This window comes from Oncorhynchus gorbuscha, unplaced genomic scaffold (genome assembly GCF_021184085.1).
Source record: "Oncorhynchus gorbuscha isolate QuinsamMale2020 ecotype Even-year unplaced genomic scaffold, OgorEven_v1.0 Un_scaffold_1687, whole genome shotgun sequence".
NCBI classification, from domain to species: Eukaryota; Metazoa; Chordata; class Actinopteri; order Salmoniformes; family Salmonidae; genus Oncorhynchus; species Oncorhynchus gorbuscha.
Window position 1 is genome coordinate 87,501 of NW_025746391.1, and position 14,803 is coordinate 102,303.

General features: G+C 49.5%; 1 protein-coding gene across 1 annotated transcript in view; it reads left to right on the top strand.

Annotated features, from left to right (window-relative positions):
- LOC124023821 (adhesion G protein-coupled receptor L1-like) overlaps nt 1-14,592 on the top strand; it is a gene marked incomplete at its 5' end in the record, with an annotated part of 49,199 nt that extends 34,607 nt beyond the window's left edge. Inside the window, 10 exons of the mRNA XM_046338029.1 lie at nt 291-511; nt 1,462-1,528; nt 1,620-1,711; nt 2,291-2,459; nt 4,229-4,384; nt 4,844-4,940; nt 6,419-6,541; nt 10,132-10,152; nt 12,570-13,563; nt 14,268-14,592. Coding sequence (XP_046193985.1) covers nt 291-511; nt 1,462-1,528; nt 1,620-1,711; nt 2,291-2,459; nt 4,229-4,384; nt 4,844-4,940; nt 6,419-6,541; nt 10,132-10,152; nt 12,570-13,563; nt 14,268-14,592 — 2,265 coding nt within the window. The remainder of the gene's footprint in view (nt 1-290; nt 512-1,461; nt 1,529-1,619; nt 1,712-2,290; nt 2,460-4,228; nt 4,385-4,843; nt 4,941-6,418; nt 6,542-10,131; nt 10,153-12,569; nt 13,564-14,267) is intronic.
- Nucleotides 14,593-14,803: the final 211 nt, after the last annotated feature.

The following is a 14,803-nucleotide window of genomic DNA, read 5'->3' on the forward strand; positions in this document are numbered from 1 at the left end:
TCCTCCCCCTCTCCTCCCCTCTCCTCCTCTCCTCCCCTCTCCTCCCCCTCCCCTCTCCTCCCCCTCTCCTCTCCTCCCCTCTCCTCCCCCTCCCCTCTCCTCCCCTCTCCTCCCTCTCTCCCTCCCCCTCTCCTCTCCTCCCCTCTCCTCCCCTCTCCTCTCCCTCTCCTCCCTCTCTCCTTCCCCTCTCCTCCCTCTCTCCTCCCCCTCTCCTCTCCTCCCTCCTCTCCTCCCCCTCTCCTCCCCCTCTCCTCTCCTCCCCTCTCCTCCCTCTCTCCTCCCCTCTCTAGGTAGCATGTCCAGTCTTTGCAGGTCTGCTCCATTTCTCCCTGCTCTCTGTGTTCTGTTGGTTATGCCTGGAGGCAGTGGAACTCTACTTACTGCAGGGGGAGATCTTTGAAGGACGGTCCTCTAGGAGGAAGTACTTCTATCTCTGCGGCTACTTCCTGCCAGGGGTGGTCGTGGCCGTCTCCGCTGCCATCGACTACAGGGGCTACGGCACCCGGACCGTGTAAGTGGCAGAGAGTGTGTGTGGTGGGGGGAGGATGTGTGTGGTGGGGGGTGTGTGGTGGGGGGGAGGATGTGTGTGGTGGGGGAGGATGTGTGTGGTGGGGGGAGGATGTGTGTGGTGGGGGGGAGGATGTGTGTGGTGGGGGGAGGATGTGTGTGGTGGGGGGGGGAGGATGTGTGTGGTGGGGGGAGGATGTGTGTGGTGGGGGGGGGAGGATGTGTGTGGTGGGGGGAGGATGTGTGTGGTGGGGGGGAGGATGTGTGTGGTGGGGGGAGGATGTGTGTGGTGGGGGGAGGATGTGTGTGGTGGGGGGGGAGGATGTGTGTGGTGGGGGGAGGATGTGTGTGGTGGGGGGAGGTGTGTGTGGTGGGGGGGGATGGTGGGGGGGGGGATGTGTGTGGTGGGGGGAGGATGTGTGTGGTGGGGGGAGGATGTGTGTGGTGGGGGGAGGATGTGTGTGGTGGGGGGAGGATGTGGTGGTGGGGGGGGAGGATGTGTGTGGTGGGGGGAGGATGTGTGTGGTGGGGGGGAGGATGTGTGTGGTGGGGGGGGAGGATGTGTGTGGTGGGGGGATGTGTGTGGTGGGGGGAGGATGTGTGTGGTGGGGGGAGGATGTGTGTGGTGGGGGGAGGATGTGTGTGGTGGGGGGGGATGTGTGTGGTGGGGGGAGGATGTGTGTGGTGGGGGAGGATGTGTGTGGTGGGGGGAGGATGTGTGTGGGGGGGGAGGATGTGTGTGGTGGGGGGAGGATGTGTGTGGGGGGGAGGATGTGTGTGTGTATGTCAAAACTTATACTGACTATGCTGTATTGTGTGTGTGTGTGTGTGTGTGTGTGTGTGTGTGTGTGTGTGTGTGTGTGTGTGTGTGTGTGTGTGTGTGTGTGTGTGTGTGTGTGTGTGTGTGTGTGTGTGTGTGTGTGTGTGTGTGTGTGTGTGTGTGTGTGTGTGTAGGTGTTGGCTGCAGATGGACAACTACTTCATCTGGAGTTTCCTGGGTCCTGTGTCTGTCATTATAATGGTGAGACAAACACACACACTCTCACATGTGAGCACACACATACACATGAGTTTGAGCTCTCACCTCTGACCACTGACCCTGTGACCCCCAGCTGAACCTGGTTGTCTTGGTGATGACTCTTCACAAGATGGTGCACAGCTCCTCAGCCCTCAAACCCGACTCCAGTCGTCACGACAACCTCAGGTGAGCCCCACACCCTGGTACATATGTGACAGGCATGATTGGTTGTTTGTTTTGGGCAGGGAGGGACAAAGAGGCTCATGGGAAGGGGTAGAAACAGGAAGAAGTAACAGAGGACTCAAATAGTGAAAAGTAGAAGATGTGAGGCTTAAAACGTTATGTCAAAATAACATGACATAACTTCTGCTTCCTCCCTAACCCCTCCCCCTCTCTCTCTCTCTCCTCCCTAACCCCTCCCCCTCTCTCTCTCTCTCTCTCCCCTAACCCCTCCCCCTCTCTCTCTCTCCCCCTAACCCCTCCCCCTCTCTCTCCTCCCTAACCCCTCCCCTCTCTCTCCTCCCTAACCCCTCCCCCTCTCTCTCTCTCTCTCTCTCTCTCTCTCTCTCTCTCTCTCTCTCTCTCTCTCTCTCTCCTCCCTAAACCCCACCTCCCTCTCTCTCTCCTCCCTAACCCCCACCTCCCTCTCTCTCTCCTCCCTAACCCCCACCTACCTTTCTCTCTCCTCCCTAACCCCCATCTCCCTCTCCTCTCTTTTTCCCCCTCCCTCTCCTCTCTCCCTCTCCTCTTTCTCCCTCTCTACAGAGCGTGGACTGTGGGTTCGCTCACCCTCCTCTTCCTCCTGGTGGTGACCTGGTCTCTGGGGCTCGTCTTCCTCTCATCTCCCTCTCTCCTCCTCTCCTACCTCTTCTCCTCCCTTAACACGGCCCAGGCTCTGCTCATCACAATACTGTTCTGTACACTCACTAGGAAGGTAGGTGGGGTCTCATTACTGTTCTGTACACTCACTAGGAAGGTAGGTGGGGTCTCAATACTGTTCTGTACACTCACTAGGAAGGTAGGTGGGGTCTCAATACTGTTCTGTACACTCACTAGGAAGGTAGGTGGGGTCTCAATACTGTTCTGTACACTCACTAGGAAGGTAGGTGGGGTCTCAATACTGTTCTGTACACTCACTAGGAAGGTAGGTGGGGTCTCAATACTGTTCTGTACACTCACTAGGAAGGTAGGTGGGGTCTCAATACTGTTCTGTACACTCACTAGGAAGGTAGGTGGGGTCTCAATACTGTTCTGTACACTCACTAGGAAGGTAGGTGGGGTCTCAATACTGTTCTGTACACTCACTAGGAAGGTAGGTGGGGTCTCAATACTGTTCTGTACACTCACTAGGAAGGTAGGTGGGGTCTCAATACTGTTCTGTACACTCACTAGGAAGGTAGGTGGGGTCTCAATACTGTTCTGTACACTCACTAGGAAGGTAGGTGGGGTCTCAATACTGTTCTGTACACTCACTAGGAAGGTAGGTGGGGTCTCAATACTGTTCTGTACACTCACTAGGAAGGTAGGTGGGGTCTCAATACTGTTCTGTACACTCACTAGGAAGGTAGGTGGGGTCTCAATACTGTTCTGTACACTCACTAGGAAGGTATGTGGGGTCTCAATACTGTTCTGAAGGTAGGTGGGGTCTCAATACTGTTCTGTACACTCACTAGGAAGGTAGGTGGGGTCTCATTACTGTTCTGTACACTCACTAGGAAGGTAGGTGGGGTCTCAATACTGTTCTGTACACTCACTAGGAAGGTAGTTGGGGTCTCAGTACTGTTCTGTACACTCACTAGGAAGGTAGTTGGGGTCTCAGTACTGTTCTGTACACTCACTAGGAAGGTAGTTGGGGTCTCAGTACTGTCTCTCACCAGGAAGAGGTGGGGTCTCAGTACTGTCTCTCACCAGGAAGAGGTGGGGTCTCAGTACTGTCTCTCACCAGGAAGAGGTGGGGTTCTCAGTACTGTCTCTCACCAGGAAGAGGTGGGGTTCTCAGTACTGTCTCTCACCAGGAAGAGGTGGGGTCTCAGTACTGTCTCTCACCAGGAAGAGGTGGGGTTCTCAGTACTGTCTCTCACCAGGAAGAGGTGGGGTCTCAGTACTGTCTCTCACCAGGAAGAGGTTCTCAGTACTGTCTCTCACCAGGAAGAGGTGGGGTCTCAGTACTGTCTCTCACCAGGAAGAGGTGGGGTCTCAGTACTGTCTCTCACCAGGAAGAGGTGGGGTCTCAGTACTGTCTCTCACCAGGAAGAGGTGGGGTCTCAGTACTGTCTCTCACCAGGAAGAGGTGGGGTCTCAGTACTGTCTCTCACCAGGAAGAGGTGGGGTCTCAGTACTGTCTCTCACCAGGAAGAGGTAGGGTCTCAATACTGTCTCTCACCAGGAAGAGGTAGGGTCTCAGTACTGTCTCTCACCAGGAAGAGGTGGGGTCTCAGTACTGTCTCTCACCAGGAAGATGTGGGGTCTCAGTACTGTCTCTCACCAGGAAGAGGTGGGGTCTCAGTACTGTCTCTCACCAGGAAGAGGTGGGGTTCTCAGTACTGTCTCTCACCAGGAAGAGGTGGGGTCTCAGTACTGTCTCTCACCAGGAAGAGGTGGGGTCTCAGTACTGTCTCTCACCAGGAAGAGGTGAGGCTGATCATGTATTGTATTATATTTGCTATGTGTTTCAGTATATACGGTGTGTTCATGTTTGTCCAGGGCCATAAGGACTATGGGAAGTGTGTGCGTCACTCCCAGTGCTGTGACTGTTCCTCCACCACCAGTTCACCTGGCTCTGCGAAGGGCGCCGCCCTACGGGCCAACAGCCGCTACTGCAGTACCAACCAGGCACGCAGGGCTACTGCTAACAGACAGGTACACACACACACACACACACAACAGCACGCAGGGCTACTGCTAACAGACAGGTACACACACACACACACAACAACACGCAGGGCTACTGCTAACAGACAGGTACACACACACACACACACACACACACAACAGCACGCAGGGCTACTGCTAACAGACAGGTACACACACACACAACAGCACGCAGGGCTACTGCTAACAGACAGGTACACACACACACACACACACAGCACGCAGGGCTACTGCTAACAGACAGGTACACACACACACACACACACAACAGCACGCAGGGCTACTGCTAACAGACAGGTACACACACACACACACACACACAGCACGCAGAGCTACTGCTAACAGACAGGTACACAAACACACAGTGACTTCCTGATGAAAGCTATGAGTGTGTTGTAAACCAAGTGTGTGTGCGTGCGTGTGTGTGCGTGTGTGTGTGTGTTGCAGAGTCGCATTAGGAGGATGTGGAACGATACAGTGCGCAGACAGACTGAGTCTTCCTTCATAGCTGCTGATGTCAACACCACACCTACACTCAACAGAGGTCAGTCCTCTCCTCCTTCTCATCCTCCTCTCCTCTAGCCCTCTCCTCCTTCTCATCCTCCTCTCCTCTCGTCCTCTCCTCCTTCTCATCCTCCTCTCCTCTCGCCCTCTCCTCCTTCTTATCCTCCTCTCCTCTCGCCCTCTCCTCCTTCTCATCCTCCTCTCCTCTCGCCCTCTCCTCCTTCTTATCCTCCTCTCCTCTCGCCCTCTCCTCCTTCTCATCCTCCTCTCCTAGCCCTCTCCTCCTTCTCATCCTCCTCTCCTAGCCCTCTCCTCCTTCTCATCCTCCTCTCCTAGCCCTCTCCTCCTTCTCATCCTCCTCTCCTAGCCCTCTCCTCCTTCTCATCCTCCTCTCCTAGCCCTCTCCTCCTTCTCATCCTCCTCTTCTAGCCCTCTCCTCCTTCTCATCCTCCTCTCCTAGCCCTCTCCTCCTTCTCATCCTCCTCTTCTAGCCCTCTCCTCCTTCTCATCCTCCTCTCCTAGCCCTCTCCTCCTTCTCATCCTCCTCTCCTAGCCCTCTCCTCCTTCTCATCCTCCTCAGCTAGTCCTCTCCTCCTTCTCATCCTCCTCTCATAGCCCTCTACTCCTTCTCATCCTCCTCTCCTAGTCCTCTCCTCCTTCTCATCCTCCTTCTAGCCCTCTCCTCCTTCTCATCCTCTCCTAGCCCTCTCCTCCTTCTCATCCTCCTCTCCTAGCCCTCTCCTCCTTCTCATCCTCCTCTTCTAGTCCTCTCCTCCTTCTCATCCTCTCCTAGCCCTCTCCTCCTTCTCATCCTCCTCTCCTAGCCCTCTCCTCCTTCTCATCCTCCTCTCCTCTAGCCCTCTCCTCCTTCTCATCCTCCTCTCCTCTAGCCCTCTCCTCCTTCTCATCCTCCTCTCCTCTAGTCCTCTCCTCCTTCTATCTTCTCTCCTCATCCTCTTTTCCTCTGGTTCTCTCCTCTTTCCCCTATTTCGTGTTCTCTTCTTTTAGCGTCTTTCCTTAACTCTCCCCTCTCCCTCTCTCCCCCTCTCTCTCTCCCCCCCTCTCTCTCTCCTCTCCCCTCCCCCTCTCTCCCCCTCTCCCCCTCTCTCTCTCCCCCTCCCCCTCTCTCTCTCCCCCTCTCTCTCCCCCTCTCTCACTCTCCCCTCTCCCTCTCTCCCCCTCTCTCTCTCCCCCCCCTCTCTCTCTCTCCCCCTCTCCCTCTCTCCCCCTCTCTCTCTCCCCCTCTCTCTCTCTCTCTCTCTGCCCCTCTCTCCCTCTCTCCCCCTCTCTCTCTCCTCCTCTCTCTCTCTCTTCCCCCTCTCTCTCTCTCTCTCTCTCCCCCTCTCTCCCTCTCCCCCTTCTCCCTCTCTTCCCTCTCTCTCTCTCTCTCTCCCTCTCTCTCTCTCTCTCTCCCCCTCTCCCTCTCTCCCCCTCTCTCTCTCTCCCCCTCTCTCTCTCTCCCCTCTCTCTCTCTCCCCCTCTCTCTCTCCCCCTCTCTCTCTCTCTCCCTTTCTCTAGCTGGCCTGGGTAACCATTTCCTGACTAACCCAGTGTTACAGACTCACCCTAGAGTCTCTCCTTATGACAGCCTACTGGCTCAGGGCTACAGCCAGCCCTCCCCTGGCCTCTTCACCTCTACTGGTACATCTATCTATCTGTATATCTATCTGTATATCTATCTATATATATATATATCTGTATATCTATCTGTATATCTATCTCTCTATCTATCTTTATATCTAGCTGTATATCTATCTCTCTATCTATCTGTATATCTATCTGTATATCTATCTGTATATCTATCTCTCTATCTATCTGTATATCTATCTCTCATCTATCTTTATATCTAGCTGTATATCTATCTGTATATCTATCTGTATATCTATCTCTCTATCTATCTGTATATCTATCTCTCTATCTATCTCTCTATCTATCTGTTTATCTATCTGTATATCTATCTGTATATCTATCTCTCTATCTATCTCTCTATCTATCTGTTTATCTATCTGTATATCTATCTGTATATCTATCTCTCTATCTATCTGTATATCTATCTCTCTATCTATCTGTATATCTATCTCTCTATCTATCTCTCTATCTATCTGTTTATCTATCTGTATATCTATCTCTCTATCTATCTGTATATCTATCTCTCTATCTATCTCTCTATCTATCTTTATATCTATCTGTATATCTATCTGTATATCTATCTGTATATCTATCTGTATATATATCTCTCTATCTATCTGTATATCTATCTGTATATCTATCTCTCTATCTATCTTTATATCTATCTGTATATCTAGATGTATATCTATCTGTATATCTATCTCTCTATCTATCTGTATATCTATCTGTATATCTATCTGTATATCTATCTGTATATCTAGATGTATATCTATCTGTATATCTATCTGTATATATATCTCTCTATCTATCTGTATATCTAGATGTATATCTATCTGTATATCTATCTCTCTATCTATCTGTATATCTATCTGTATATCTATCTGTATATCTATCTGTATATCTAGCTGTATATCTATCTCTCTATCTATCTGTATATCTAGCTGTATATCTATCTTTATATCTATCTCTCTATCTATATGTATATCTAGCTGTATATCTATCTCTCTATCTATCTGTATATCTATCTGTATATCTATCTCTCTATCCATCTGCATATCTAGCTGTATATCTAGATGTATATCTATCTCTCTATCTATCTGTATATCTAGCTGTATATCTATCTCTCTATCCATCTGCATATCTAGCTGCATATCTATCTCTCTATCCATCTGTATATCTATCTGTATATATATCTGTATATCTATCTCTTTATCCATCTGCATATCTAGCTGTATATCTAGATGTATATCTATCTCTCTATCTATCTTTATATCTAGCTGTATATCTAGATGTATATCTATCTCTCTATCTATCTGTACATCTAGCTGTATATCTATCTCTCTATCTATCTGTATATCTAGATGTATATCTATCTCTCTATCTATCTGTATATCTATCTGTATATCTATCTCTCTATCTATCTTTATATCTAGCTGTATATCTAGATGTATATCTATCTCTCTATCTATCTGTATATCTAGATGTATATCTATCTCTCTATCTATCTGTATATCTAGCTGTATATCTATCTCTCTATCCATCTGCATATCTAGCTGTATATCTATCCATCTCTCTGTGTCTGTCTGTCTGCCTGTCTGTTTGTCTGTCTCTCTGACGGTCTCTCTCTCTCTGTCTCTCTCTCTATCTCACTACCTGTCTGTCTGTCTCTCTGAAGGTCTCTCTCTCTGTCTCTCTCTCTCTCTCTTTGTCTCTCTCTCTACCTCACTACCTGTCTGTCTGTCTCTTTCTCACTACCTGTCTGTCTCTCTCACTATCTCACTACCTGTCTGTCTCTCTCTACCTCACTACCTGTCTGTCTGTCTGTCTCTCTTTCTCACTACCTGTCTGTCTCTCTCACTATCTCACTACCTGTCTGTCTCTCTCTCTACCTCACTAACTGTCTGTCTGTCTCACTATCTCACTACCTGTCTGTCTCTCTCTCTACCTCACTACCTGTCTGTCTGTCTCTCTTTCTCACTACCTGTCTGTCTCTCTCACTATCTCACTACATGTCTGTCTCTCTCTCTATCTCACTACCTGTCTGTCTCTCTATCTCACTACCTGTCTGTCTGTCTCTCTCTCACTACCTGTCTGTCTCTCTATCTCACTACCTGTCTGTCTGTCTCTCTATCTCACTACCTGTCTGTCTCTCTCTCTATCTCACTACATGTCTGTCTCTCTATCTCACTACCTGTCTGTCTGTCTGTCTGTCTCTCTATCTCACTACCTGTCTGTCTCTCTCACTATCTCACTACCTGTCTGTCTCTCTTTCTCACTACCTGTCTGTCTGTCTCTTTCTCACTACCTGTCTGTCTCTCTCACTATCTCACTACCTGTCTGTCTCTCTCTACCTCACTACCTGTCTGTCTGTCTGTCTCTCTTTCTCACTACCTGTCTGTCTCTCTCACTATCTCACTACCTGTCTGTCTCTCTCTCTACCTCACTAACTGTCTGTCTGTCTCACTATCTCACTACCTGTATGTCTCTCTCTCTACCTCACTACCTGTCTGTCTGTCTCTCTTTCTCACTACCTGTCTGTCTCTCTCACTATCTCACTACCTGTCTGTCTCTCTCTCTATCTATCTCACTACCTGTCTGTCTCTCTATCTCACTACCTGTCTGTCTGTCTCTCTCTCTCACTACCTGTCTGTCTCTCTATCTCACTACCTGTCTGTCTGTCTCTCTATCTCACTACCTGTCTGTCTGTCTCTCTATCTCACTACCTGTCTGTCTCTCTATCTCACTACCTGTCTGTCTGTCTGTCTCTCTATCTCACTACCTGTCTGTCTCTCTCACTATCTCACTACCTGTCTGTCTCTCTTTCTCACTACCTGTCTGTCTGTCTCTCTGACGGTCTCTCTCTCTCTGTCTCTCTCTCTCTTTGTCTCTCTCTCTACCTCACTACCTGTCTGTCTGTCTCTCTCACTACCTGTCTGTCTCTCTCACTATCTCACTACCTGTCTGTCTCTCTCTCTACCTCACTAACTGTCTGTCTGTCTCACTATCTCACTACCTGTCTGTCTCTCTCTCTACCTCACTACCTGTCTGTCTGTCTCTCTTTCTCACTACCTGTCTGTCTCTCTCACTATCTCACTACCTGTCTTGTCTGTCTCTCTATCTCACTACCTGTCTGTCTCTCTATCTCACTACCTGTCTGTCTGTCTCTCTATCTCACTACCTGTCTGTCTCTCTCTCTATCTCACTACCTGTCTGTCTCTCTATCTCACTACCTGTCTTGTCTGTCTCTCTATCTCACTACCTGTCTGTCTCTCTCTCTCTCTCTATCTCACTACCTGCCTGTCTCTCTCTCCCACCTCCTCTCTTTCTCTGCCTTCTTCTTATTTTCAGTTCAGTCTGCATGTTTACGTTATTAAAAAGTCAGTCTGTTGTTTGTCAGTCTGTCTCTGACTGTCCGTCTTTCCTTTCCTGTCCTGTCCTTTCCTGTCCTGATCGGTCCTGTCCTGTCCTGATCGGTCCTGTCCTGACCTGTCCTTTCCTGTCCTGATCGGTCCTTTCCTGTCCTGATCGGTCCTGTCCCGATCGGTCCTGTCCTGTCCTGACCTGTCCTTTCCTGTCCTGATCGGTCCTGTCCTGACCTACAGGGACCTTCAGAGACATACAGAGTACGCCCTCCTCCTTTACCTCCTGTTGTATCAGTCTGTTGTATTTACAGATGTAATAAAATAAAAAAAGTTTAAAAAATAAAAAGTATTTAGTCAGCCACCAATTGTGCAAGTTCTCCCACTTAAAAAGATGAGAGAGGCCTGTAATTTTCATCATAGGTACACTTCAACTATGAGAGACAAAATGAGAAAAAAAATCCAGAAAATCACATTGTAGGATTTTTTATTAATTTATTAGCAAATTATATGGAAAATAAGTATTTGGTCAATAACAAAAGTTTATCTCAATACTTACTGTTATATACCCTTTGTTGTCAATGACAGAGGGCAAATGTTTTCTGTAAGTCTTCACTAGGTTTTCACACACTGTTGCTGGTATTTTGGCCCATTCCTCCATGCAGATATCCTCTAGAGCAGTGATGTTTTGTGGCTGTTGCTGTGAGAGCCAGAAATCTTGCTTGTTTATAGGTGACCAAATACTTATTTTCCACCATCATTTGCAAATAAATTCATAAAAAATCCTACAATGTGATTTTCCCTCATGTTGTCTGTCATTGTAACGGCGTTCGTCTGTTGAAGGAAGAGAGTCGGACCGAAATGCAGCGTGTTTGTTACTCATGATCTTTAATGAAGAGAACGAAACGATACATGAAATAACTAAATACAAAAACAACAAACGGAACGTGAAACTAATTACAGCCTATCTGGTGAAACTAATTACAGCCTATCTGGTGAAACTAATTACAGCCTATCTGGTGAAACTAATTACAGCCTATCTGGTGAAACTAATTACAGCCTATCTGGTGAAACTAATTACAGCCTATCTGGTGAAACTAATTACAGCCTATCTGGTGAAACTAATTACAGCCTATCTGGTGAAACTAATTACAGCCTATCTGGTGAAACTAATTACAGCCTATCTGGTGAAACTAATTACAGCCTATCTGGTGAAACTAATTACAGCCTATCTGGTGAAACTAATTACAGCCTATCTGGTGAAACTAATTACAGCCTATCTGGTGAAACTAATTACAGCCTATCTGGTGAAACTAATTACAGCCTATCTGGTGAAACTAATTACAGCCTATCTGGTGAAACTAATTACAGCCTATCTGGTGAAACTAATTACAGCCTATCTGGTGAAACTAATTACAGCCTATCTGGTGAAACTAATTACAGCCTATCTGGTGAAACTAATTACAGCCTATCTGGTGAAACTAATTACAGCCTATCTGGTGAAACTAATTACAGCCTATCTGGTGAAACTAATTACAGCCTATCTGGTGAAACTAATTACAGCCTATCTGGTGAAACTAATTACAGCCTATCTGGTGAAACTAATTACAGCCTATCTGGTGAAACTAATTACAGCCTATCTGGTGAAACTAATTACAGCCTATCTGGTGAAACTAATTACAGCCTATCTGGTGAAACTAATTACAGCCTATCTGGTGAAACTAATTACAGCCTATCTGGTGAAACTAATTACAGCCTATCTGGTGAAACTAATTACAGCCTATCTGGTGAAACTAATTACAGCCTATCTGGTGAAACTAATTACAGCCTATCTGGTGAAACTAATTACAGCCTATCTGGTGAAACTAATTACAGCCTATCTGGTGAAACTAATTACAGCCTATCTGGTGAAACTAATTACAGCCTATCTGGTGAAACTAATTACAGCCTATCTGGTGAAACTAATTACAGCCTATCTGGTGAAACTAATTACAGCCTATCTGGTGAAACTACACAGAGACAGGAACAAACACCCACCAAATACACAGTGAAACTCAAGCTGCCTAAATACGGTTCCCAATCAGAGACAACGATAAGCACCTGACTCTGATTGAGAATCGCCTCAGGCAGCCAAGCCTAACAACACCCCATATCAGCCGCGATCCCAAATAATACAAACCCCAATACGAATACAACATATAAACCCATGTCACACCCTGGCCTACCCAAACATATAACAAAAACACAAAATACAATGACCAAGGCGTGACAGTCATAGTTGAAGTGTACCTATGATGAAAATTACAGGTCTCTCTCATATTTTTAAGTGGGAGAACTTGCACAATTGGTGGCTGACTAAATACTTTTTTATCCCACTGTAGATGTGTTGTTTATCAGTCTGTTGTATTTACAGATGTAATATATATATGTGTTGTTTATCAGTCTGGTGTATTTACAGATGTAATATATATATGTGTTGGTTTATCAGTTGGCAAGTAACTTTATACTTTAAAAAAAGAGGTAAAAAAATATGATCAGCCTAAATATATGGACTCTGGAATTGTCAATACGTGTACTTCTGTCTTTCTCCACCAGAGGGCAGTTGTCTAACTGTATACTTCTCTCTCTGCCATGTCTCCCCCTCCTCCTCCACTCCCCCTCCTCCTCCCCCCGTCCACCAGAAGGTGACGTCCTGTCCCAGAGCCAGGAGATGGACAGTGTTTGTCTGAACGGAGGCTACAGCACCAACAGCTTCACCCTGCAGGGTCTGGGTGGGGGTGGTGGGGGGCCTCGGTCCGGGGTGGGTGGCAGCACAGACCTCCTCAGGGAGGGAGGAGGAGGGGTCGAGGATGCCTCCCCCACCCCCCTCACCCCCCACACCGCCGTGGGTCTCGGGGTGGAGCCTCACGGAGGCGGAATGCGGAGGAATCTATCGGACGCGACGGTCCTGGAGAACATGATCATCTCAGAGCTGGTTCAGAGCAACTTGAGGCCGGCTGCAGCCGCGGAGCGCTACGGCAGCCTGGCACGCCCCCTGGACCGACTGACACGCCAACAGCCCTCCGCCCACGAGAGTTGGACGGTAGCTCGGGTGTCGACGCACACACATGACCAAGATCCGGCACACGCGCACACGCACCAGGACGGCTGGACGCACACACCTCGTCCGCTGCAGGACGTGCCGACACACACACCTCGTCCTCTGCAGGACGTGCCGACACACACACCTCGTCCGCTGCAGGACGTGCCGACACACACACCTCGTCCTCTGCAGGACGTGCCGACACACACACCTCGTCCGCTGCAGGACGTGCCGACACACACACGCCAGGAGGAGAGCAACAGGAGCCAGCTGCAGTTGGGGGGCGGGACCCTCTCCCGTAGACTCCTCCTCCAGGACAGACAGACACGCCCCCAGGAGGCGTCGCTGCAGATGCAGACCGCACGCCCACATTCCACGTTGTCACGGCAACAGCAGCAGGGCGGAGGGGGAACGCTGTCCCGTCACCGCAGCGGGGGTGTTGAGCCGGGTGGCGTGGGGGGTTCGGAGAGGGACCGTTACCGGGATAGGCCGCTTCCTCCTCCCCCTCCTCCTCCGCCTCTGGAGACAGAATCCCTGTATAAAGCCCTGGAGGATCCCCTTCTCTATGACCCCAGGGATGGAGGGGTGGAGGGGTGGAAGGAGAGAGGGGTGGAGGGTTGGAAAGAGAGAGGGGGAGAGAGGGGTGGAGGGTTGGAAAGAGAGAGGGGGAGAGAGAGGGTGGAGGGTTGGAAAGAGAGAGGGTGGAGGGTTGGAAAGAGAGTGGGGTGGAGAGAGGGGTGGAGAGAGGGGTGGAGGGTTGGAAAGAGAGAGGGGTGGAGAGAGGGGTGGAGGGTTGGAAAGAGAGAGGGGTGGAGGGGTGGAAAGAGAGAGGGGTGGAGGGGTGGAAGGAGAGAGGGAAAGGGGATTCTCTTCTCTATGACCAGAGGAACGGAGGGATTGAGGGGTGGAAGGAGAGAGAGAAGGAGGAGCAGTTCCTCAATGACCAGAGAGATGGAGGGATGGAGGGGTGGAACAGAGGGAAGGAGAGGAGGATGGAGGAAGGGAGCACTCAGTCCGTCCGTTACCTTAGCGACCCGGACGACCCTGACAGCTATGACCCCGTGACCCCTGACCTTGATCCTGACTCCTCCCCCATCTACACCCAGGATTCTAACCCCTCCCCCGTCTTCACCCACAACCGAAACACACCCCTAGATATCTACACCCCAAATGTCTACACCACAAACTCACCTCCTGATACATACACCCCAAATTCACCCCCAAGTATATACACCCGAAACGACCCCCTCCCAAATGTCTACACCCGAAATTCTCCCCCGAACATCTACACTCAAAGCGACTCTCCCCAGCTCTACACCCGAAACTCACCCCCGCCACCACGATTCTACACTCGTGAATCTCCGCCCCTACTCCTGTCGTCCTATCCTGACAGCAGCCCCGAAGGTCAACCAGAGGTTAGCCCCACCCCTCGACCCCACCGACCCCCTCTGGAAGTCCCTTACAGCCTGGGACGACCCCCTCTGGGCCCCAGGCCTAATCACATGCAGACTTTCTACCAGCCCCCACCCCTCACACCCCTCACGGCTAATGGGGAGTTGGTTTACACAGAGCCCGCCAGCGAGGACGATGAGGGACAGATGCAACGGGTGACGAGTCTGTGACTAGGGCGGTGGTGATCTGGAGGAGGAAGAGGAGGAGGAGGAGGAGGAAGAAGAAGAAGAAGACAGTTGTTGCAGTCATGATATTAATTATCATAATCATTGATAAAGACCATTATAATGGTGATGGATTTTGCTGGCTATTGTTAAATTGATGATGATGGTGATGATAATGATGATGAAGGTGATGATAGTGATTATGGTGATGATGGAA